The sequence below is a fragment of the Typopeltis vanoorti genome, chromosome 24 (genome assembly GCF_054136105.1).
Source record: "Typopeltis vanoorti isolate ZY-2024b chromosome 24, IOZ_Tvanoo_1.0, whole genome shotgun sequence".
Lineage (NCBI taxonomy): Eukaryota > Metazoa > Arthropoda > Arachnida > Uropygi > Thelyphonidae > Typopeltis > Typopeltis vanoorti.
The window spans coordinates 71,747,451-71,772,769 of NC_143572.1; the positions used below are offsets into that span (position 1 = coordinate 71,747,451).

At 35.3% G+C, this 25,319-nt stretch overlaps 1 protein-coding gene across 1 annotated transcript in view; it reads right to left on the reverse strand.

The window, feature by feature from the left end:
• Positions 1-25,319, reverse strand: part of LOC150093402 (uncharacterized) — a 233,648-nt gene that overhangs the window by 25,874 nt on the left and 182,455 nt on the right. Inside the window, exons 8-9 of the mRNA XM_090413608.1 lie at positions 16,448-16,692; positions 6,380-6,839 (exon numbers count right to left, since the gene is read on the reverse strand). Of these exons, the coding sequence (XP_090269734.1) occupies positions 6,380-6,839; positions 16,448-16,692 (705 nt within the window). The remainder of the gene's footprint in view (positions 1-6,379; positions 6,840-16,447; positions 16,693-25,319) is intronic.

Sequence of the window (25,319 nt, forward strand, 5' to 3'; positions counted from 1 at the left end):
AATTTTTGTATACCAATGCTAGAAGCATTAGAAATAAGAGAGAAGAATTTTTGGCATTAGTCAGTGAAATCTCACCAAAAGTTGTAGGCATTAGTGAAACTTGGCTGTCAGCAGAAGATGTGGTCACTGGAATTGAATGTGATGGGTACAGTATTTTCAGGGAGGATAGAGAAGATAGAACAGGAGGAGGAGTACTGTTGATGATAGCTGATGTGTTGCAGCCAAAGAAAGTAGTATATCATGATGATAGACATGTGAATGAGAGTTCATTTGAGGCAGTCTGGTGCGAAATAGTGACCAACGCAACCAAATATACAGTTGGATGCTGCTATAGGCCAGGGAGTACAGGGGGAGATATTGAATTCATGCATCAGCAACTTAGTGCAATGAGTGAAGGCTTAGTGATTATTATGGGGGATTTTAATTATGGTGATATCAATTGGAAGGAGGAAATATCACGTAGCAAAAAGGAAATGGAGTTCATACATCTGCTACGAGATAATTACTTGAAACGGCACGTAACTGAAGGGACACGTGGTGTGAGAGTGTTGGACCTGGTTATTGGTTCAGAGGTTATATGCATAAGTAAGGTGACCTCGTTACCTCCAGTTGGTGAAAGCGATCATGTGGTATTGACTTGGGAGGTTGCAAAATCTGTGGATTTTTCTATTAAGAAGGGGTATGTATGAAACTACAGATTAGGCAATTATAACAAGCTTCGGAGTGAGCTTGCAGCCATCCCATGGCAGAACATATTGCAAGGGAAAGATGTTAGCAGTGCTTGGGATAAAATCAGTGGGTATCTGAGGAAAGCAATATCAGATTGTGTCCCCATGGTCAGGAGGTCAAACAAGGCAGGCATTAGATGGATGAGCAGTAGTATCAAGCTTGAACTACAAAAAAAGAAAATGTTATGGAGAATTTACAAGGAGAAGGACGATCAGGACACCCATGAGCAGTACAAGGCTCAAGCTAGGAAGGTTACCAGCATAGTAAGAAAAGCTAAATCAGATTATGAGAAGACCTTAGCCAAAGAGATCAAGGGTAATCCCAAAGAGTTCTTCCGCTATGTGGCAAGTAAGAGGAAGAATGACTTCGGAAGGATAACCTTAGTGGGTGCTGATGGTATTGAGGTGACAAAATCAGATGTAATAGTCGAGTTACTGAGTGATCACTTCTCAAAAGTCTATCACCCAAGTGAGGATATCTCTATACCTATAGCAATACCTAATGTGAGAATTGAAGCTAAAGAATCAGAGGTATTAAATATATTGCGAAACTTAAATGCAAACACTGCGGTAGGCTTAGATGGAATATCAGCTCGGGTGTTGCGTGAATGTGCAAATGAATTGTCAACCCCTCTTACCTGGATATTTAATTTAAGTTTGAACTCTGGTATGGTCCCTAGGGAGTGGAAGTTAGGCAAAGTGGTTCCTTTGCATAAGGGTGGCTCTAAAACTGCAGTATTGAATTACAGACCAATCACCATCTCAGGAGTAGTGGTAAAAGTATTGGAAAAGTTGGTTAAAGACAAAATTCAAGAATGGGTGGATCAGGATATGATACTCTATAGAGGCCAACATGGTTTTGTTAAAGGTAGATCCTGCCTTAGCAATCTATTAACTATCCAAAATAGAATAACATCAGAGTTGGACAAAGGAACTGGCTACACAGTGGTACTTCTGGATTTTGCTAAGGCTTTTGACAGGATACCCCATAGAACACTGTTACGCAAATTGGAGCAGATGGGAATGGATATTAAATTGGTGATATGGATAGGAGAATGGCTCAGGGAGAGATACCATAAGGTGGTGTATGGAGGAGCCGAGTCCAGAATGAGGCAGGTGACCAGTGGTGTGCCTCAGGGCTCTGTGCTTGGGCCAATGTTGTTTAATTTGTATATAAATGATATAGGAAACGGCTTAAAGGGAGATATTCAGTTGTTTGCTGATGATGCAAAGTTGTGTAGTGCAATAAAAAATCAAGCTGATGTTGAAAGTTTTGCAGGAGGATTTAAATAAGCTGGTAAAATGGGCAAAAGAAAATGGATATCAGTTCAATGTGGAAAAGTGTAAAGTCTTGCATTTTGGGATTAAAAGATTACCAGCTGTGTACTACATCGATGGAAAGGTACTCCAAGAGATTGATGAGGCTAGGGACTTAGGGGTATTGGTAGATAGGGAGATGAAGTTCAGAGGACACATTGCTAAGGTGTCCAAGATTGCACATAGGATTACTTGGTTGTTGAGGAACACACTGACATCCAGAGATAAAGAGGTTATTATTCCCCTTTATAAAGCATTGATACTTCCACATTTGGATTACTGTGCTCAGGTCTGGTCACCTGGATTCCTTGGAGATGAGGAGGCTGTGGAGAGGGTTCAGAGAAGAGTGACCAAGTTGGTGAGTGATATAAAAAATGCTCCCTACATTGATAGATTGAGAGCTTGTGGATTGCAGAGATTGGCTGATAGGCGAAGAAGAGGGGATATGATAGAAACATTCAAATTACTAAAAGGTTTTTATAGGATTGATGCAGGGGAAATGTTTCAGCTGTGTGATAGTGATGGAAGAACAAGAGGTCATCTCTGGAAATTAAAGAAGAGTGTGGTTAACAAAGGTGTCAGAACAAGGTTTTTTGCCTGGAGGGTGGTGAATGAGTGGAATTCATTGCCTGACTTTGTTGTGAGCTCTTCATCTGTAAATGAATTCAAGAAGAGATATGACAGATATTGTTTTGCTAGTTTGGGTCTCCCGCGATGAGTCTACTGACTCCATGGAGATACCCGTAATAATAATAATAAAAAAAAAACTTATAAGATATTAAGATGCAAAGGAAATTTTTCAATACATGACCGAGAACTGTGGGTCATCTGTGCAAGTTGTGTAAGAGTGTAGTTAGTAAGGGTGTGCAGATTAAATTTATTTCATGGAGGGTGGTGCAGTGAGCAGAATGGATTGCCAGAATTAGTTATGAGTTCTCTGACAGTGAATGAATTTAAGGAGAAGAGAGGTATGATAGGTTTTGTATATGTAATAGTTAGTTTGGGTTTCTCGTGATGAGTCTCCATACTCCATGCAGACACTGTAAAATAATAATAATTGTTATACCGCACATATGTTTTAAGTGTAAGACAACGAATATAATTTAGTTAATTCTCAAGCTGCTAGTGCATCCTCCTTCAGTCAGTATCTAGACAGATTCTTATTAATATGGTGCATCTTGGGAAGATGAGGATTGGATACTGAGTCAGAGGCCACCACAGTTATTTGTATTCCTACAGGATCTGTAGAGGTCTCCTCCTATTTACACCTGTCTCTCACTAAAGTAAATATTACTGTAGTGAATTCTTTATAAGCAACTACCAAGAATCCTCACCAAAGCCCATAGCAACAATGCTAGATTAAAGGAAATTCACTAAAGAAAACCTTCTACTATAACAAGCTATTCCTTTGGTCTCTATACATGCATTATAGTGAAAGTCAATTTGATCTATCTTAGACCCTTGGTCATGTAAAAAAATTACTAAACCCATTCAAATAAAACATCCAACTTATGAAAATCTTTTCTCCAAATTTTTTCTGGATACTAATGAGCATATTGAGTCAATTTTTATGCCAATTCAGCCATCATTCCAGTGGCAATGATAAATGGCAAAGAAGCAATGATGTCTGCTTCTTAGCCATAATCGATCAAATCTCAAGCTTACATTTTCAACTTTAAACGATTTTTGAACCTTTATATTCACATTATTCTAATCTTTTATTAAGAACACTGATCAATAAGCTTAAATTTACAAAGCCAACCTTTTAAGTGGTAGCTCCAAAAACTCAAGCTTACAGCATGTATTTCTAATTATATTTTCAATTTGCACATTTTCTGGTTTTTGGTTCTTTCACCTTATTCTTTCAAATCACTTTCCATATTTAAATGTTATCTTTTAAATCATGTATGCACAACTAATGTTTTCATATTTTTTTTTTTTTGAATTATTCCCTACTAAGATTAAGTTAGATCTCTATTGTTTGCTAGATGAATTGGCTGGGTGGTTAGCATATCTTCTCTCTAATCAAATTGCTGTGTTTGAATCCCACCATAGTATGATGTTTGTAGAAACTTTAAGTAGTAGATTTTCATTATCTAGTATGAGGTCTCAACACTCTGCTTATTAGAGACCAGTAACTTTGGAATTTACATTAAAGAAAATATGCTTTGCTCTCATTTAATGCACGTCTAATTCTTGAATTATCATATAATCTTCTCTTTCTTTTTATTCCTCTTTTACTTTTCTTTTAATTATTCTCCGATTACCAGTTTTTGAGTTCACTTTTCTTTCATCGTATTAATTTAAAAATGAGATATTAAAGTTGAGAAATCTCTTGCATGAGTCTTATTTTTGTGCATTTCTTCGTTCATGTTTATCATCATTCCTGACCTCTTATCCACTTATATCTTCATAATATTCAATTTAATCCTTGCTTAGTTTAATTTTGATAAGAATCATACTTCACTGTTGTATGTTTAGCATTTTCTCTCTAAAGCTGGCTCAAGTAGTACCAACTTAGTAGAGGCATTACCAAGTCTTGATATGTAATTAGAATAACTCGTATAACAATTCCACAACTGTTTCTATGTCTTAATAATCGGCAAAGAAATTCAAATTTTCAAGCATAAAAACACCGTAGCTCAAGTTCTGTGTTGGAAACTCAAGATGTAATCATTTGCAAGCTAGAAGAGTTTATCTTCCGCTAGATAGGAGAAAACCACTCTTAGACTTCATGGGTAATTTAAAATTTGGAAGTTCAAAATTTTTATAATACACATAAATTTCTCATTCCTGTTATTATGTTTCCTTTGTAACAAAAAACAAGCGAACTTTTTTCTGGAACTCTCTTCATTAGAACCAAATAGAATAGGCTAAGTGAATAAATTTCTTCTTAGAAATTTACTTAGACTTCATGGGTAATTTAAAATTTGGAAGCTCAAAATTTTTATAATACACATAAATTTCTCATTCCTGTTATTATGTTTCCTTTGTAACAAAAAACAAGCGAACTTTTTTCTGGAACTCTCTTCATTAGAACCAAATAGAATAGGCTAAGTGAATAAATTTCTTCTGAGTGGATACAAAATTAAAAACTTTTAATTTTCACAAAGTTGAAAAGTTTTATTTTAAAGTAATGTATATAAAATAATTTACAGTATAATGAAACCAGGGAGGGAGCAGGGAGGAAATTTTCCATTCAGAAAGAATAACATATCATACATATATGTATGATATGTTATGATTAAATAAATTTAATGACTAGAAGCCAGAGATACCAAAATAGAAACAATACTATTTATTATTTGTGTGCACAACTAGTTTCGTTTTCTAAGAAAACTTCATCGGGTGCATTAACATAAAAGAGAAATACAAAAATATACGTTACAAGAGGCAGCTATAAATTATTTTTGTATTTCTCTTTTTATTTATGCACACAAATAATAATAGTATTTTTTCTATTTTGGTATCTCTTGGTTTCTAGTCATTAAATTTATTTAACCATGTCTTATAGCCAAGTAAATCCACTGCATCAAATATGTTATTTATATATACATATATATGTTCAATAATTTTAATGATTTAATCCCCGAGATAATTAAGAATAAAAGTTTAATATGGACACAACTAGTTTCATTGGTAAGCCAACTTCGTTAGGTGCCAAAGTACAAAGATATATACAAAGAAGACCAACAGAAACATTACACAGCACAACAACAGAGCTATCAAAAAAACTAATGTGTAGTTACAAAGAAGACCGACAGAAACATTACACACCACAACAACAGAGCTATCAAAAAAAAACTACACATTAGTTTTTTTGATAGCTCTGTTGTTGTGGTGTGTAACGTTTCTATCGGTCTTCTTTGTATATATCTTTGTACTTTGACAGCTGGCGAAGTTGGCTTACCAACGAAACTAGTTGTGTCTGCATTAAACTTTCATTCTTAATTATCTTGGGGATTAAGTCATTAAAATTATTGAACATTTTCATAAACCGAGTCAATCTGCATACAAATATATATATATATATACTAGGAGAGCCCCCACCCCGACGCCTACGGCGCCTAATCCTCCGAGTTCCGGACTGGTAGGTCAGTTCTCCTTGAATTCTGATGACTCGAATTTTGAAGACTCGACACTCAGGGTAGCCCCTGAGTTTCAAAAAGTTTCAAATAACTTTACAAAAAATGTGACACATAAAGTTACAAAAAAGCTTATCATTTTATATTATAGAGTAGATATATATATATATTATGGTTTCACTTTACTATGAGCATCAAATTACTAATAACAGAATCAACTTGTGACAAAAGAAAAGTAACATCACTTGCTTTATTTCTAATCCTTCTGTCAACTCGTGGATCTTTAGACGGATCTTTAGCATCTCTATTTTCGGAGTACATTGATTCACTTTTTCCATTATCTTCATCAGTATTAGCTGCATCACCATTATCTCGCATTACAGAATCACTATGAGAAGATTTTGAATGTGATTCCCTTTTCAGGCTGGACCTTTCCCTACTAAATCCTGATGCACAACCAATATGAGTGTCACTAGATGGATCTACACTTGCTGGACAACTACTGTCTCTTTTATCTCTTCTTGCCCATTTGTTACTAAATGATACTCTTTCAGTTGACCTTTCTCCCCTGTCACCAGTAGGATACCTTCCTCGCTCCTTTGATGCCTTATTTTCCATTTCATCAAAAGATTCACCCTTTTTTCCATCTTCTTCAGTCCTTTTTATTCCAGCAGATTCAGACTCGCCTGTTCCACTACTAACAGCAGTCCTCCAAAAAAGAAAGATTTTACATTCAAAATTCACTTTCATATGTAATTTAACAAAATCATTGTTAACTATATTTTAAGTGTGAAGATAAAAATCATTTAACTAAGCACTATGGGGGATATTTGAGGGAACTCATAAGTTTACTATTTCTTATTGATATGAAATTATCTATTATGTGTAAAATTTAATGAAATATATTTATGTGTAAAATTTAATGAAATATAAATTCATGAAAAAAAATGAAGGTGAGAGAAAAATCTGAAACTATACCACTCAAAACAATTAGGAGATATTTTGGTTTTCTTGTAAATTATAAAGTTATAAAAATAATTTACAAATGTAACACATTTATTTTAAATATTCTTAATATACAACAGTGTAGAACATGCAACTGCATATAAAATCATATTAAGACTTGTCGAAACATGTCTTAGTCATATTAGCATGTGTGTGTGGGGGGGTATAATAGCGTGGCTTGTTGCGCTCACTTCCACAGTGCATAATTATCACTTCAATTGTAAATTTGTGTCACCTACCACCCATTATTTTGTTAAAAATGGCAGAGCAACATGATATCCCGGAATCCATGGCTTGGAGAGCCATTGGTCGATTAGAAGCTGAACAAATGCAACGTGTCGTGTATCTTAAAGCATAATTTCACGACTTTGGAATCACTTCCTGGAGACGGGAAAGTTTGAAATCATCTTCATGTCACAGGTTTATATGATCGAAGACTAATTGTTTGCATTCCGCTTACTGCAAATCACAAAAGAGTCTGATGAATTTGGGCACAGGAATACTGCAATTGGACAAATGAGGATTGGGCTCATGTACTTTTTAGTGACGAGTAGGTTCAGTTTGCAACCAGATAACCGATGTATCTTGATATGGTGTGAAAATGGAACAAGAAATAATCCACAGTTTGTTCGTGAAAGACCCCAACATCAAGGTGTGAGTTTGATGGTATGGGATAAGTATAAGTGGCCATACTGATCTCTATTTTATCAGAAACGATTCCTTAACAGCCCAAAGGTATTGCAATGAGATTTCGGAACCTATAGTTTGTCCATATGCTGCTGCAATTAGCCAAGAATTCATTTTTATAGATGACAATGCTTGTCCACACCATGCAAATTTGGTAAAAGAGTGAGGAAGAAGGCATTGAACAAATGAAATGGCTGCCTGTTCACTGGATTGTAATCCAATCAAACATGCCTGGGATGCTTTAGGTAGGAGAGTTTCTGCTCGACTGGTGCCACCACGATCGCTTCAAGAGCTTGAAATTGCTCTCACAGAAGATTGTGGAAATATCCCACAAGAACTGTTTGATCATCTTATCCGGTCCATGCAATCAAGATGTATTGTGTTTCGTTCGGCTGTTAATGGAGACAATATTTTTAATATGCCCTATTAAAAATTAACAAAAGCGTTTTTGGCTATTCTTGTTAAAATGATTTCAAGCTGAAATGTATAATTTGTTAAATTTGTAATAAATATTGATTATTTAAACAATATCTCATCAATGACACCTTATCCATAAGTAAGAAATATTTATTCATGTCCATTTCATCAAAAGATTCAACCTTTTTTCCATCTTCTTCAGTCCTTTTTATTCCGGCAGATTCAGATTTGCCTGTTCCACTACTAACAGCAGTCCCAATAGTTATAATTATTTGCAGAAATTTATAATTATCGACAGAAACTAAAATATCCCCTAATTGTTTTTTGAGCAGCGTATTAAGTAAAGTCAAAAACAAAACAATACAGTAAGTGATAAAAATAATAAACAATAGCTGTGCCTAACATCACATAGCAAAGAAAATGCTACTTTTCATTGTTTCAAAATTGTAAAGAACAAAAAGAATCAAGTTTTCATGGAATGATGGCCTAATATTATATATATAGTATACCACACTTAACACCTTGCATTTCCATGAAAACTGGGTTCTTTTTTGCTATTTACGATTTCCTTAATAGTTTCATTTTTAACAAGTTGCAGAGCTACAATTATCTGCTACTTTTATTTTTCTGTGTGTGTGACCACAGGTGAGTGAGTGAGCATATAGAGTACTTCACATGCTTCTTTGAAAGAAGTTAATTGAATACATTCTGGTAGTCTGGGTAGATAATGCTGCTGCTTTGTCACTAACATGATGGTGACATGAATCCCACTCTGGAATAGACAGTTCAATCGTTTTGAAAGGGCTGGCATTCATGCTGGTGTGATATCACTACATTGCTCATTAAGTCAGAAAAAGATCCTTTGGTCTCTAAAGTAGGATTCTCGGATAACTGAGCCTTTAAGTACCCATAATGATGTGCTACACATTTTCAATGTTTCATCGATAAGATTATTAGGAGGCACTAACAGTATGTGATGGAGGGAATCTCCATCACATACTGTTTTAGGTAATTATATCACAGCAGCTACATAAATTCTATTTCCTTTTCTCCTTCTGATCTATGTCTCACAATTACAAAACCTTGCATACTGATTACTCCCCCTGTGCTCACTAAGTTAAAACTCAGTGAGCAGAGGGAGAGTAAATAGCCTATACATTCTATCTGCTTCTCCCTCTACATTCTTGGGTGTATAACAGCAATCAACTATATATTCTCCACTACTAGTCTCTATTTTGTAATACCTATCATCAAATACACTCCTATAATGTGCATAATATTGTAGGAGTGCAAAATCCTATAATATTGCCTTTCTACTGAATATTTATTGTTTTGTAATTATTCTGCTCTTATCAGACACTTTTCCTCCATCTTGTCTATCAATCTTCCCTGAAAATACAAGATCCCCTACTCACTGACTTTCCTTGTAGTGGGCAAGTTAAAGAGAATGAAGGTGACAAGTGAGAAGACACAGGAATTGATTTATGGTTATTAACTTATGATAATATTGTGGATAATTTGAAGAGGGATATACAGTTTTTCTGTTGATGATGCAAATAAAATAGCAGGCTGGTAACATACCAGTGCACTCCAGGAGAGTATGACGGTGTGATAGTGGTCAAGAAACATGAGTTTCACGACCACTATCATGTGCATGAAATTAATAGGAAGGTGTGTGTGTGTGTGTGTGTGTGTGTGTGTGTGTGTGTGTGTGTGTGTGTGTGTGTGAGTGAGTGACTGATGGATTCACTTGAATATATTTGGAGTTAGGTGTCCAGTCCAGAGAAATTGTTCAACAAGAAATGAAATGCAAAGTCAGGGAAACTAGAGCCATTTGGGGGTGGGGTAGAAAAGATGTATGTGTGTAGGCACTTTTGTAGCAATAACTGATAATAAGAATGAACAAAAAGATGTTTGCACTCATTTGATGCATGGGTGTCTATTTAAATTCAAAACCTATAGTTTCTCAGGTCTCAAATTTGAATACAACAAGATGCAAGGGTAGCTGTGGCCTGAGAGAGGAATACTACAATTTAGTAATACTAGTGGCAGAAGCATTCAGAATTAGAGATTCAGTGTCAAGAATCAAGAAGTTCTTGATTCTTGACACTGATTAGTATAACTTGGTCAAAAGTTATCAATGTTAAGTGAGATATGACTGATGGAAAATGATACAATTATAGGGATAGAATGTAAGGGATACAGAAGAGAGGGTAAAGGGAACTTGAATGGAAGAGGGATATTTGCTTGCTGTGATAGTAAAAGAAGTGCAACCAACAAGAGTAGAAATCCAGCAGGAAGGCGGAGATGAAGGTGCAGGAGACAGTGCATTTGAGACTGTCTGGTGAGAGATAGAAGCCATCAGGCAAAATGTATGTGTGCATTTTTTATATCAATCCCACATGAAAGATATTGAGACCTATAACATGACAGTGATGTGAGAAGACAAGTGATTAGAGAGAAGAAAGGAATATATTAATGTAGTTCTTGAAGAGTTGTCAGTTGTATTCAATGGGGAAAATGGTATGGGGAAAACTTCCAAAGGACAGAGGTACATGAAATGAAGAAAGAGAATGAGAAGTTGGTTTGGTGCTGAATGGCTTCTTCTTCTTTTCTTCAGCTTCAATCCCACTTAAGTGGGGTTGCTGCAATGAATCAACCTCCACCATTCAGTTCTGTCTAAGGCCATGTTTTCATCTAGCCTGAGGTCTTGGAGGTCCAATCTGCAGTTGTCCGGCCATCATTGTTTAGGTCTCCCCTTACTTCTTTTGCCAGGTGGCTTCATCTCCAACATTCTCCTGTCCACATATTGTCATCAGCAAAGCTACGAATAAGACTGGATGTTAGCAAGAGATCACTGATGTATAGGAGAAAGAGGGATAGGTGAAAGCACAGAGCTACAAGTTGCTTAGCATTGATAAGAAAATCACACGAGAAGGAACCATTCACCATGACTTGCAATGAACAACCAGAGAATAAACTATAATAAATTTAGTTTAATCTCTTATCCAAGTGTAAATAAAGTTTGCACCTGAAGTACCTCACTCCTGAAGCTACTCGTGGTAAAGGTGGACTAAGCTCTCATCACTTGTCTTAGCATCTCCCATAATGCAAAGCACATCTCCTTACAGACATGTATAATACTATGCATTAAGGGAAGGGCCACTACCCAGAGGCAGCGATACTAAGGTGGAAGTAATGGAGAAGTCATATTTACCTATACAAGTTGCCAAAAGGTAGTAGTATCACAGCCTCTGGGTCTGGCTCCCAATGATGAGAATATGGATTTCCAGTTTATTCTTCCAACAGAGAATAAACTGGAAATCCACTCTCAAAGTGGTGGAAGGGAGATCATAAGATGGCATCTGGGATCTTTAGGTCATAACAGACTTGAACAACAAATTTTTAACAACAGATAATAGGAAAAAAAAAAACTAAATAAATAAAAATAAAGTTTTATAGCAGAACTACATTAAACACATCTTTGCAGTCCTCTTACATTATTGTTTTCTTGTGTTGTGGTTCTGCCATCATGTTCTGGATACTATACAGATTGCATATGGGTTCTCCAGATTCTTGGAATTATTAATCCATCATTCTTGTTTAGATTTGGATAATGTTTCAGCATCTCATAAGCTTCCTTGAACTTTCTTTCAAACTAGATTTTGATGTGGTGTAGGGTCTTGATGCCTTTCCAGTTGATTCTCTGACAGGTTTGAAATGCTGCATGGTCTGACAGAATTATTTAGGATTAATTTTTCTGCTTTTTGCTAAATTGCAGCTTACTTGTTTATTAGAATTTAGTATGTTGGATGTTTCCATCTGTATTTTATTGGCTATATTGGAGGGGAGGGATTTTAGACCTCTTTCAATGTGGTATATGAAGTCTATGTTGAAAGCTTTTCCACTTGGTTATATACTATAAATTAAAGAAGCCAAGAAAGTATAATCTTGGTTTAATCCTTCATCCAAGTGTAAGCAAATGAAGTTTGCATGTGAAGTAACTTTATGAGTGGGCAACTTGTATATAGAGGCTAATGACTTCACATCACTTGCCTTAGTGTCCCATAATGCAAAGCACATATCCTTATCGACATCTAAAATGCTATGCATTATGGGAAGGGTCAGTACCCAGATTGGTTTTGACCTTTATTGAGGTATGTTTAAGTGTGGGAATACCTCTCCAAAAACTCGTGCAATCTCTCAGATTACCCAACAATGAGTGACCCGAAGGATCATTTAACTCAGCAGTTGTTCCAGTTACAGGCCAGTTCAGTTACAGGCCTACCCCACTACAGAGCCACTCATATCTCAGGGAAAGCAACCACTTCAGCACAAACTCACATCAGCAGGAGCCAGACCCAGAAGTGATACCAATGTGGAAGTAATGCAGAAGTCATATTTCCATATACAAGTAGCCAAAAGGTGTCTTACATTATTACTAAAACACTCTGGATTAGAGAGAGATGTTGAAAGTTTTTCCACTTGGTTATATTATAAATTAAAGATGTCAAGAAATTATATTTTTGGTTTAATCCTTTATCTAAGTGTAAACAAACAAAAGTTTGTGCATGAAGTAACTTCACAACTCATATATAGAGGCACATATAGAGATATATATGTTTTGCATTATGGGATACTAAAGCAAGTGATGTGAAGTAATTAGCCTCTATATATGAGTTGCCCAGTTGTGAAATTACTTCACATGCAAACTTTGTTTGCTTTTGTTTGTTTAAATCTCAGTTCTGATAGTTTTCCAAAAGAATGGAAAGAGAGGATAAGATAATCCAGTTATATAACAGAGGTTCCAAGATAATGTAACAAATTATACATCAATTTGCATCTTAGGATTGGTGGTTAAAGTATAGTAAAAGTTAGTTATTGGATAGGAGGGTTGAGTTGGATAAAGAAAATGGCTATATCATGATAAGGCTATACTTCACAAAGTAATTTCACAGTATACTGCATGGAATTATTGCTGTTGGAGCAAATGGCAATGGACATAAAGCTGGTGACATGGATAAGAGGGTAGCTGATGGACAGGTATCAAAGAGTGGTGTTTGATGGATGCTGTTGCTTATAAAATCTGTAAGCTGCACATCACAGAATACATACAATTTACAGATACTTATGGTGAAGCCGGATCACAGAGAAGGCAGGTGATCTGAAGTGTGCCACACGACCTGGTATGGATGCTAGGATTAATTATCACTCATGTTGATGTTCAGTAGAGAAAACATGTCTAAAGATAATAATCACTAAACCATTTATTTATTAGCTAAATTTATTTAGCTAATAAATTATTCAGCCAATATTTCACCTTGGTCATCAAAGCATATTCAGGAGCATAAAGAAATACAATCAAGGATATGCATGAAGGCAAACATAATATAAGAGGTGGATCCTACAGTTTTAAATGGCACCCTTTATGAGTGCAGTGATGGAATCTTGCTGAAGATCCCACAGATTTGGCAAATGTCATAAAATAGATTTTAGAAATAATCTCTCTCTCTCTGATTTATCTATTCCTGCATAAAATGGAGGCTTAGTCCCATTGGATCCACCACAGAACATGCCATGGATAGTGATTTGTATCTATGGCATGTTCTGCTATTCTAGAATGGCTGTAGTAGGTAATGGACATAGTTTCTGCATTCTGTTCCTCCAGACAGATATTGACTGTTCTTCCCATTTGTCTGAAACACGAAAGTTTGCAGGAACAAGAAATACTCTAAACCACAGGATGGAGATGATGAAGAGAATCTTCTGGTGAGTGGATAAGGGTAGCTAATTTTTGGTGTGGCTTAAAGGAGGTCTGTAAATCATGCATATTTAGAACATGTGAATTTTTTCTGAGATGTCCCAGATGTGGGGGAATGGCAATATATTTCTTGTGTTCTGGATTTTGAGAAGGGCTAAGTTTGAGGGATAGAGAGAAAGTTCTGTTGATTCTGCAAGGGGAAAGCAACTAGTAAAAAGTGTCCCAAATGTGATTGAGTTCTATGGAGAAATTAGTCATCAGGGCAAACAGTTCTAGCTCAATTTACTAAGATTCTGATGACACCATATTGCTGTGGAAGCGATGCGACAGATGATGGATGTATCTTCTAATATCGGTAGTCAGGTGACCAGAGTGTCAAGGTAGGTAAGACAGTTTTTTTTTTTTGATGGTGAAACAGATCCTTGGGTGTGGGGTAATGAACTGTGCTAGCCTATTCCACTCATGAGGCATGTGGCCAAGTGGAGAAGAGCAAATCATCTGTGTAGTACAGCAATAGAATTTAGTGCTGTTTTTAAAATGTTTCACAAAAAGATTGGGGGTGGGGAAACCTATAGCTGTACCTTCAAATCTGCTCGGAGGTTTTCCTTTCCACATAAAACAGCCAGAGTTCATGGTAAAAACAGATAATGTCAGGTGAAAGAGAGTCTGAATGGGTTCTGAGGTTTCTTTCAAGGGTACATTAGTGAATAGAGAAGCTACAGCAAAACTGACATAATGTCAGTATTTTTGAGGATCAGGTTTGACAAGCAAGATTTTAAGTACACAGAGTTTTTCAAATGGGAGTGTGTGGTCCATAAGAATTAGAGACAACTGTTGGGCTAAATATTTGGCCACTTTGAAAGTAGGGGAAACCAGTACTGCCCACTATTGGTCAGGATGTGTTCGGTTTGGGTATTTTTAGTAATCCATAAATCCAGGATGGTCTAAGATTATGAGGTCTAAATTTTTGGACAGTTTCAACAGGCTAGGATATAACTTTGTCTAATAATATTTGGAGTGCTTTTTTTTTGTGTGTGTGTGTTTAGGTAGGATTAGTGTCAATTTAGCAATAAGCAGGGATGTAAATTACTGGATAAAAATAAATGGAACAAAACCTCACTTATTTTTACAGGAACAGATATAAATCATCTAGAATCTACCATAGCATTATAACATTATCAAGTATCAACAAATTGAGCTGCTTGACTCTGCCAAAAGTCTGAGAGACCATCATTTTGAGACCTTCAAGCCACATTCCATTACCACATCTATAGAGTGCGCCAGTTAGGACTGTAGGATCCTGTTTTCATATTCAGTCTATGTTTGTCTTCCTGATAGTGTGAGTGCATGCATATGCTTAGTTGTATTTCTTTGTGACAATGAAGTGGTGAGGAAGACAAAATAGTGGCTTAATAATTTATTAGCTAAATAAATGCAGTGTAGTAATTCTCTAGATGTATTTTCTCCACTAAGTGTTAGCATTAGGGCTTGTACTTAGGCTGTTGCTCAATCTGTACATATTATATTGGGAATAATTTGGGAAAGAATATCAACCCATTTATGTTAAAATGGAAAAAGCAATAGTTAATAAATGAGATGCAGTGATCATGTAGAATGAAAGAAATATATTTGTAGTTTGGGAAAAGGATAATAGTTAGCAGTTCAACTTGTCAAAGTCATGAACTTTGGGATGAAATAACTACAGGCTGCATGTGTTATGAAACACACACAACTGCACTTCAAGAAACTGAAGCGGCTAGGAATTATGGGTAATGACAGGCAGAGTTTCAGTAAACAATATATCCTCTGTACTAGTTCAAAGAATCACTTATATGTTGAAAGAATGGCTCACCAAGCAGATTTTTATTCCTTTATATAAGTATCTATAGTGCAGAATTTGATTGTCTGAGTTCTTGGGAATGATGAAAAGTATCCAGAAGAAAATGACCAAGATGATATATCTATAGAAGGCCCCTTATAACTGAAATTTTGTTGGTTACATGAATTGATCCACAGGTAGAGAAGAGGGAATATGTTAGAAATATAGAAATTAATAAAAGGATGTACTAGTTCAAAGAATCACTTATATGTTGAAAGAATGGCTCACCAAGCAGATTTTTATTCCTTTATATAAGTATCTATAGTGCAGAATTTGATTGTCTGAGTTCTTGGGAATGATGAAAAGTATCCAGAAGAAAATGACCAAGATGATATATCTATAGAAGGCCCCTTATAACTGAAATTTTGTTGGTTACATGAATTGATCCACAGGTAGAGAAGAGGGAATATGTTAGAAATATAGAAATTAATAAAAGGATTTTACAGGATTGATTTGATGCGGAAGCAATTTTACAATGAATATTTGAACTCTATGGAGATGAGAGTGTTGTTATAATAATAATAATAATAAAGAAGCTCTTAATTTGTATTCAGAAATAACGACATACCTGTGATCATCCCTTTTGAATCTTTCTCTATAAGTACGTTCTCTTTCTCTTTGCCGCTCCCTCTCCTTAGCTCTCAGACGTTCACGCTCCTTCTGTCGCTCTCTTTCCCATTCTCGCCGTCCTCTATCTCTGTCTTTATTTATTCTTAGAGAAGAACATGCTGAAATGTCTTTTGATCGATGGACAAGAGGTTGAACTTTGTGTTCTCTTTCTTTTTCCTTTTCTCGTTCAGGATTCTTTAAAACCTGTGAATCAATATTGTTATAATTATGGGAGGCTCATCTCTAGCCATCTAATGACAGCTAGATGAGATGCCTATAATTCCTTAACTTTAATCAATGCAACTGGCAACATATAACTAGTAAGCTTAATTCAATTTCCAGAATGGTTCCTTGTTCTCATGTATTTCCCTTCCTCCCCCACTGTTCTTCTATTGTAATGCTAGTTTTTCGATCTTTTATACTGAGTGGTAAAAATGATATGGATTCATTTTGAATGGTGCAATGACTTCAAATTTATTAAAACTGGAGCTTTTTTTTGGCTTTATTAGTCAACCAGAGATTTTTGTAAAATATATACAAATGAAATATATAAATGAAATAAATAAATTAACTACATCCAAGCTATATTCTATTTAAGACATCAGAGAAACATTCTTTCATATAGATAGTTTTGTTACAGTAAAAATAATGTCCTAATTTAACATGAAAATTGTTATATTAGATTTAGGATCTTGGATTACCTATGGTCCTATTTATAATTAACTCTTAGGGAGAAGTTAAGTGGATAGAATATGTGCCTTCCATATTCTTGGGATTTTTAGACCATCAAGGGTGATAGATAAGAATCTCACAGGCCTCCTCAAATTTATGTTCATACAATGTTTTGGTGTGATGTAAACAACAGGTGCTTTTCCAGTCAATTCTATGTAAAGTGTTCAGGGTATGATCAGAAAGACCAGTTTGACCATAGTTATTATATTTAATGTGTCATTTATGTTCCTTTTTTTTTCTGATGCATCCTGTTTCCCCTATACAAGGCAAATTATAGGTGCAATGAATACGTTACACTCCAGGGTGAGACAGCGGAGGGAATGGATCCTTGGATGAGTTGAGTAAGTTCTTTAATTTTGCAGGAGGTTTAAAGGTGGCTTTAAGTTGTATTTTTGTAGTATTCTGTTTATTTTGTCTGATATCCCTTTAATGTATGGAATGGTTATAGTTTTATTGTAGTCTAGTTTATTTTTTTAATTGCAGTCTTGTACAGAATTTTGTTGTAGTATTTTGACTGTAACCATTTTTAGGAAGGTATTGTTTTAATTCATCTTTAAATGCTTGTTCATTGGAGCAAATCTTCAAATCCCTGTTTTTTAGTGTATTAATGACCCCTAGTTTTTGTGTTGGGTGGTAAGAGTTTATGTGTATATATTGGCCAGTATGTGTCAGTTTCTGGTAAACCATGAAGGAAAGACTGCCAGAAGGAAGACGTGTGACAAGTGTATCTAGAAACGGAAGTGTGTTCTGCTTTTCAATCTCAATTGTGAATTGTATGCATTTGTGTTGTTTGTTTAGGTGGCTGAGGAAAGTGTCTAATGTCTAGCAGCCATGGGGCCAGATAGCGAAAACATTGTCAATATATCTAATTCAGACTTTGGGTTTTAACCATGCTACCGGCCAGGACGTATATATATGTCCAAGTAAACATGGATGCAAAGTGCATATTAAAATTGCAATACTATTGATATTCATTGAAATATATGATGGATATGAAGCGTATGAGGATGCATATTTGATCCATAATGGCTGGTAAGGTGGTTAAAGAAAGGGAATCTAGAACATGCTGCTCAAAATGTTCCATGTAAGTTAGCAATGGGGGGGGGGGATAATGGTGAGCTGATGGCTGTGCCTTCTTTTTGTAGGTAGAAAGTGTTTTGCCACACAAAATAGTCAGAACATAAGTACATGTGCAAAGAGGGCTGTGATATCGGGAGGGAAATTGTCCTGTAATAGAAGGATTGTGTCATTGATTGGGACATTTGTGAAGAGGGCAGAGACGTCAAACTGACTAATAAATCATCTTTTTCCAAAAAAAAGATAATTTGGAGCATTTTCTACTTGCTAAATTTGAAAGTTCAAGATACTGACTTTATCTTTGCTTATTGGTGTTGAATAAGACTTTATTACTTATGTCCTTAAGACAAAAAATTTTCCTTTTAGTGTGTCCCCACCATCCCTTCCCCTTCTGAACATAATGCATAGCGAAAAAATTTCCCTTTCTCCTCAAACAGGCTCTTTACTAGTACTAACCACTTAAATAATTAGTCCATCAACCAACAGTATTATTCTATTTTTTTTTTTTGTGTGTGTGTGTTGTTGTTGTTTAAAAGGTCCTTATAGAGATACTGCATTAGATATTTTAGTTGTAAAATCTTTTTACAGCTTTCCGAACAAACAAATCCTCTGTTTTCTGTTTTTTTTTCTCCCTCTCTCTCGCTCCTGTTCCCTATGCCTTCATAGCTCAGTCAGTATCAATGATGTCTGACTGGAAAGGCTGGATTCATATACCATCTAAATCTTTTTAGATCTAGATGGTATATGATGATATATGAGTTATTTGGGGGGATTTGAATGTTAAGTTTAGCACTGATATCAATTACTGATATCAATTATTGAAATAGGTAATTGACTCCTCCAGATGTAAGCTAAATGGACTGAAAATAACCAATACCTATTTCAAGCATAAGGATCTTTACAGTAGACTTGGATCTACCTAATGGTATTTACAACAACATGATATGTTCTCATTAATAGTAAATGGGCAAGTTCTGTGCAGAACACCAGGATAAAACAGAGGTGCAGAGATAAGATCTGACCATTACAGTGTTAAGAGCAGATTGCAACTGAAGCTTCAAAAATGTACTACAAGGCATACCCACTGTCTCTTTTAACACTGTTACACTGAACAGTACCACTACTGCTACATTTAACTGGGATGATCAGGTGTTATGGAAGAGATAGCCTACAAGACTGTGATGTAGAAAATGTGTGGAATGGCTTAAAGGATAGTTTAGATGTTCAAGAGAAGCAAAAGGAGAATTATTTAATCAGTGAGGCAATGCAGTTAATTGCTGAAAGAAGAGAATGTAAGAAGAGGCTGTACAGGGGAAATTAATAAACAACTGAAAGTATTGAAAACAGATAAAAACTTCCAGTTTGTCAACATGGCAGAGAATGGTGCTAGAGAGAGAATAATCATGAAGGACTATAGGAAATTATTAAATAAGATATGCAGGAAGGGGGTGAACAGAGTGAGGTCATTAAAAGATAAGAACACAACTGAAGGACAAGATGCCATCATGGCAAGGTAGGTGATGACCATTTTGATGATGATCTTTTATACAATATTCAGTCTTGTGATCCAATTATCATTGGTGAACAGACTAGTTCTACTTTCCAATTTGATATCAGTCCCATTATATCATCTGAGGTTAGACTGGCCATACGTAAATTAAAACTTCATAAAAGAACAACTTCAGAACAAAGAAAGGTGGAAGGAAATGGAGGAGGCCCTCATCCAGCAGTGGACAGAAAATGGATGAAAAGAAGAAATCACCAAGATATGACAGGATTGCTGTCAATCCTGTACTAAAAGAGGATAGGGAGAGTATAGTGGCAGAACATTTTTCTATCAGTGGTAAATTTTCTGGAACTTCACTAGAAGTATAATAATGCCATTTTTTAAGAAAGGAGATTGTACAATGTATGAAAATTATAGAGGAATCAGCATATTGTCTATTCCAGGAAGGTCCTCTGCATTATTGAACACAATAGAATAAAGGACTTGATTGACAAGCAAGAAAAGAAAGAAGCTGCATAGACCAAATATTTTCACTGAGACAGATTCTTGAGAAATGTTTAAAATTTCAGACCACGTGTTTTATTGACTTCAAAAGCTTTTGATTCAGCTGGCAAAATTTATGGAAGATCGTAAAAGCTTATGAAATACTTGACAAACTTATTAGCATTATGTCTGCTTTATATAATAACAGTGAGGCTCGTGCTAAAGTTCATAAAGCATATAGTGAATAGTTTAAAATAACGTAAGACAGGGGTGTGTCCTGTCACTCTTTCTATTTAGTCTTGTAATGAATAAGACTCTGCAAGGGAAGACTTAGGGATTAAAATGTAAAGATCTTAGTATATCTGATCTGGGTTGCTAATGCTGATGATAACATGAAAAAACTGAATTCCTTTATTGCTACAAGTGATGATGCTGGAAGTCAACTAGATTGAGAAAACAAAGGTAATGAAAACAGGTGATAAAGATGAATCCTCTGTCTTTTTTAAAAGATATGGTATAGAACAGGTCTCACTTCAATTATCTTGGTAGCTGTGTAACTGATGTTGGTAAAGTGAGAAATGAAGAAGGCAGAAGATTTAGGATGGCTTTAGGAGTGTTCAAAAATTATAGAAAGTGGGAAAACAGCAGAATATCAGTAAAAGCAAAATTAATATACTACTGTAGATGTTAATTTTGCTTTTACTGATATATTACTACAATAGTCTGGTTCTCTCTGTTTTGTGTGGAACTGAGACAGAGCCACTGTGTAAGAATAATAATCACAGATGTGATGCTTTTGATTAATAGTGTTTAAGGAGTATTTTACTATTATTATTATTATTATATGGGCATCTCCATGGAGTCCGAAGACTCATCGTGGGAGATCCAATCTATCCACACAATCTATCATACCTCTCCTGAATCTAGTCCGCACATCCCTATTGACCACACTTTATTCAACTTCCAGGGTTGACCCTTTTTTCAGGTCCCTCTAACCAAGTGCTGAAACATTTCCTGCATCTAGCCTATAAAATCCTTTAAGAAATTTAAATATTTCTATCATATCCCCTCTTTTTCTCCTATCAGCCAACGTCTGCAATCCACACACACACCTTCAATCTATCCTCACAGGGAAAACATTCCACAAGCTACTCATCATCTTCATCACTCACCTCTGAATCCACTCCACTGCTTCTACATCACCAAGAAACCCAGGGGACCAGACTTGAGCACAACATTCCAGATGTGTCCTTATAAAGAGGAATAATAACTTTCTTATCTCTACTTGTGAATGTGTTCTTCAATAGCCAAGTAATCATATGCACTAATTTAGAAACCTTAACTCTCTGTTAAACTTTAACTCCCTGTATACCACCATCCCTAAATCTCTAGCTTCATCTATTTCCTGGAGTACAGTGCCATCAATGTGATACAAAGCTTATAATCTATTTATCCCCAAATGCATTGCTTTACATTTCTTGACATTAAACTGACACCCATTAACTTTTGCCCATACTGACAGTCTATTTAAATCTTCCTGCAAGTTCTTCACATCCCCTTGATTAACTATTACTCTACCTAATTTTGCATCATCAGCAAACAACTGAATATTTAATTTATACATAAATCTGTATCATTTATGTATAAATTAAACAGAAATGATCCCAGCACTGAACCTTGTAGCACACCACTAGTCACCTGTTTTTGCTTAAATTCTGCCCCTCCATATACCACTTTTTGATATCTGTCCAGCAGCCACCCTTTTATCCACTTAACCAGTGTCATATCCATTCCCATTTGTTCTAATTCGTGTAACAGTGTTCCATGTGGTATTCTGTCAAATGCCTTTGCAAAATCCAGCAAAATCATCGTATAGTCATTTCCTTTATTCAACTCGGCTGTTACTCTATTATAAAAAGTTAGTAAATTACTAAGGCATAACTGAAAAAGCCATGTTGACTCTCATACAGTATCATATTTTTATTTACCAATTCTTAAATTCTCTTTATGAACAATTTTTCTAGTACTATGATCAACATGCCTGAGATACTGATTGGTCTATAATTTGCTACTGTAGTCTTAGAACCTCCCTTATGCAAAGGAATAATTTTGTCCTCTTTCCACTCCCTTGGAACTCTACTAGAGCTGAGACTTAAATTAAACAGCTAAGTCAAAGGCATCGCCAGTTCCCTTGAACATTCTCGTAAAATCACAGCTGTATTTACATTGAGATTCTGCAATATCCTAAGACCCTCCAATTCATCCACCTTTGTTCCCATATTAATGTCTGTCACATAGGTTAAATCTTATATATTAAAGTAGTAATCATATATCTTCCTCACTAGGAAGATATATGATTACAAAGTGGTCGCTCAGTAACGCAACTATTTTACCCACTTCTGTTTCCTCATGACCATCATCAGTTATTAAGGTTAATCTTTAGTCCACATAATGAAAGAACTCTTTGGGATTTCCTTTGGCCTGCTCAGCTAAATTTTTCTCATAATCTGATTTTACCTTCCTTGCCATGCTGGTCACCTTTCTTACCTGAGCCTTGTACTGTTCGTGAGTTTGCTGGTCACCTTTCTCTTTATATATCCTCCACAGCATTTTCTTCTTCTGCAGCTCATGCTTAATTATATCACTCATCCATTTAACTCCTACCCGATTAACCCTCCTCCCCCAGGTACACAATTTAATACTGCTTCCTCTAGATGACCCTTAATTTTAGGAGTGATATGGTTTGACTTCATGTGAATAATGATGGGTTGTCAACAAAATTATGTTGAGTGATCCAGGTGTTATGAAAAGAGGTAGGTTGATTGTTGGTTGCTTGAGGAACTTGCATGCATGTATTCATCTACATTGTTAATTTTCTTAAACAACATTATGTATAATAATCAAGTATAAACCTAAACACCAGAATTATTGAAGGTATTATAAACATTAATTTTGTGTTATGTATAACTTAATGAATTCAATGTTAATTTTCTAGACATTTATCATTCTTCAAATTGATGAGTACCAACATCAGATAATTACAATAACTGAAGCAAATTGCAAGAATTCTGATGTGCAAGGACTAATGTAAAGAAGATTTATAAATATAATATATATTATAATAAGTTAATTTTATATAATATAATATTATATTATAAATATAATAAAATAAAATATAATATAATATTATTTTTACACCTACGAAAAACTATGTGATCAGTTTTTACCATCTTTAAGTTATTCTTCAGTAATGCTGTTCACAACAGCACTTAACACAATCACATGTAGCAATCAGTCACAAAATACAACACACACAGAAAAAAAAAAAAACCCTCCACATCCACTTTACTAATACTTGTGGCATTTATGTAAACATTAATCACACACACATCACCATACCAACAACAAAATCTAATGCAGCATTTCTAACAGAATCTCGACTGGCAGCCTTAACAACTGTCCATCTTAATTATATACAAGTTACATTGATTCCTTTGCAGGTTATACATGTACATTTATCAGATCTGAGATATGCCAGAGATTATTAAATTTAAAATCCTCTTTATGATCTGCTCTGGTTCAAAAGTTTCCTGCCATACTATTTTATACTGCTCACTTAATTTCAATAATTACTCTGACCTCTGCTTATTTACTGAAAACTGATTTCCTACAGTCTAATTTACACAAAGTGAAATCTTCCTTGGGGACTTCAATATTCACAATTACAACTGGCTTCCCTTCTAAAACTTCATAGATCAAGCCAGAAGAGATGCTGAAACATTTGTTATTAGTAATGATTTAACATAAATTGTCCATCAACCAGAATACCAAATAACCATCATCATTCTCTCCAGACCTTGGCTCTTCCTCCAAATACCCTGTAGCTGTCAGGGTCTTCACTAGGTTAATTCCAACCATAACTCTGTCCATGTTTCATTTTCTACAGAATGACACCTTCATCCATCCAGTCTCAACCCCCAATGTCCCATGACTCTTCTTACCAAATGAGGTGTCTTTCAGGATTTCAGTGGTTTAATTACTGTATCTACTCCATTGACCCAAACAATCTATAACCAAATAACTAAAATAATTCTTGTTGGAATGAGGAATGTCATTCTCTATTCCATACAAAATTCCCTGATCCATTATCTGTGCTTAGTTCTCCTAAACACTAAGCAAAGAAGTCCAAAAAAAAAAATCAACATATTCTCAAAGGACTGAAAACTTTAAAATCACAGCCTTGTACTCAAAGCAGAAAATTCAGTTTAAAAAAAAAAAAAATCAGAAATCTAAATCAAACTCTAAAATGGCCAAATGTAGAAAACTTGCCTTGCTGAAATGGCAGCTGAGCTTTCTGGTCTTCTGCTCCAGATATTGGGCACAATGTCTGTCCATCTATGATTCCATCCATATCTCTCTCTTTCACACACACACACACACACACACACACACACACACACACACACACACACACACACACACACACACTGATCTCAATTATGGCAACAATTTCTTGGATAATCTGCCTGGATTAACACAAATACTTATGATATTTGTAAATGGGCACAATAACTTATCTGAAGACATAGCCCAGTATTTCTCATCTATCCTTGTCTTAATAATGACCTGCAATACTCTACTGAACTTCACATAAAAATTACTTTTTCTATCCTTCTCTTCAAAAATAAGTAATTATTCTATGCTCAAGATAGTTTCTTCTGGATTACTATATTTTATGCATTTCATAAAATTTTATTTTATGAAATGATGCATGCATGTAATGACATGCATAAAAGGAAAAATTTCATTTTATGCATGTTATTACATTGGTGGGGCAGGAAGCTGGTGATCCAATTACAAAGCTAGAAGGTAAATCACATGATGGCAGCATGGTTAGTAGGCCAACAAAGTGTTTGGAGTTGAATTTTAATATTTCCAGTAGGCCTGTATTGCCTTGAAATGATATTTGCATACATAGTGCTAGGCTGCCCAAAGAAAGACCATTCTAAGTTCAATTCTAGTTGCTGACTAG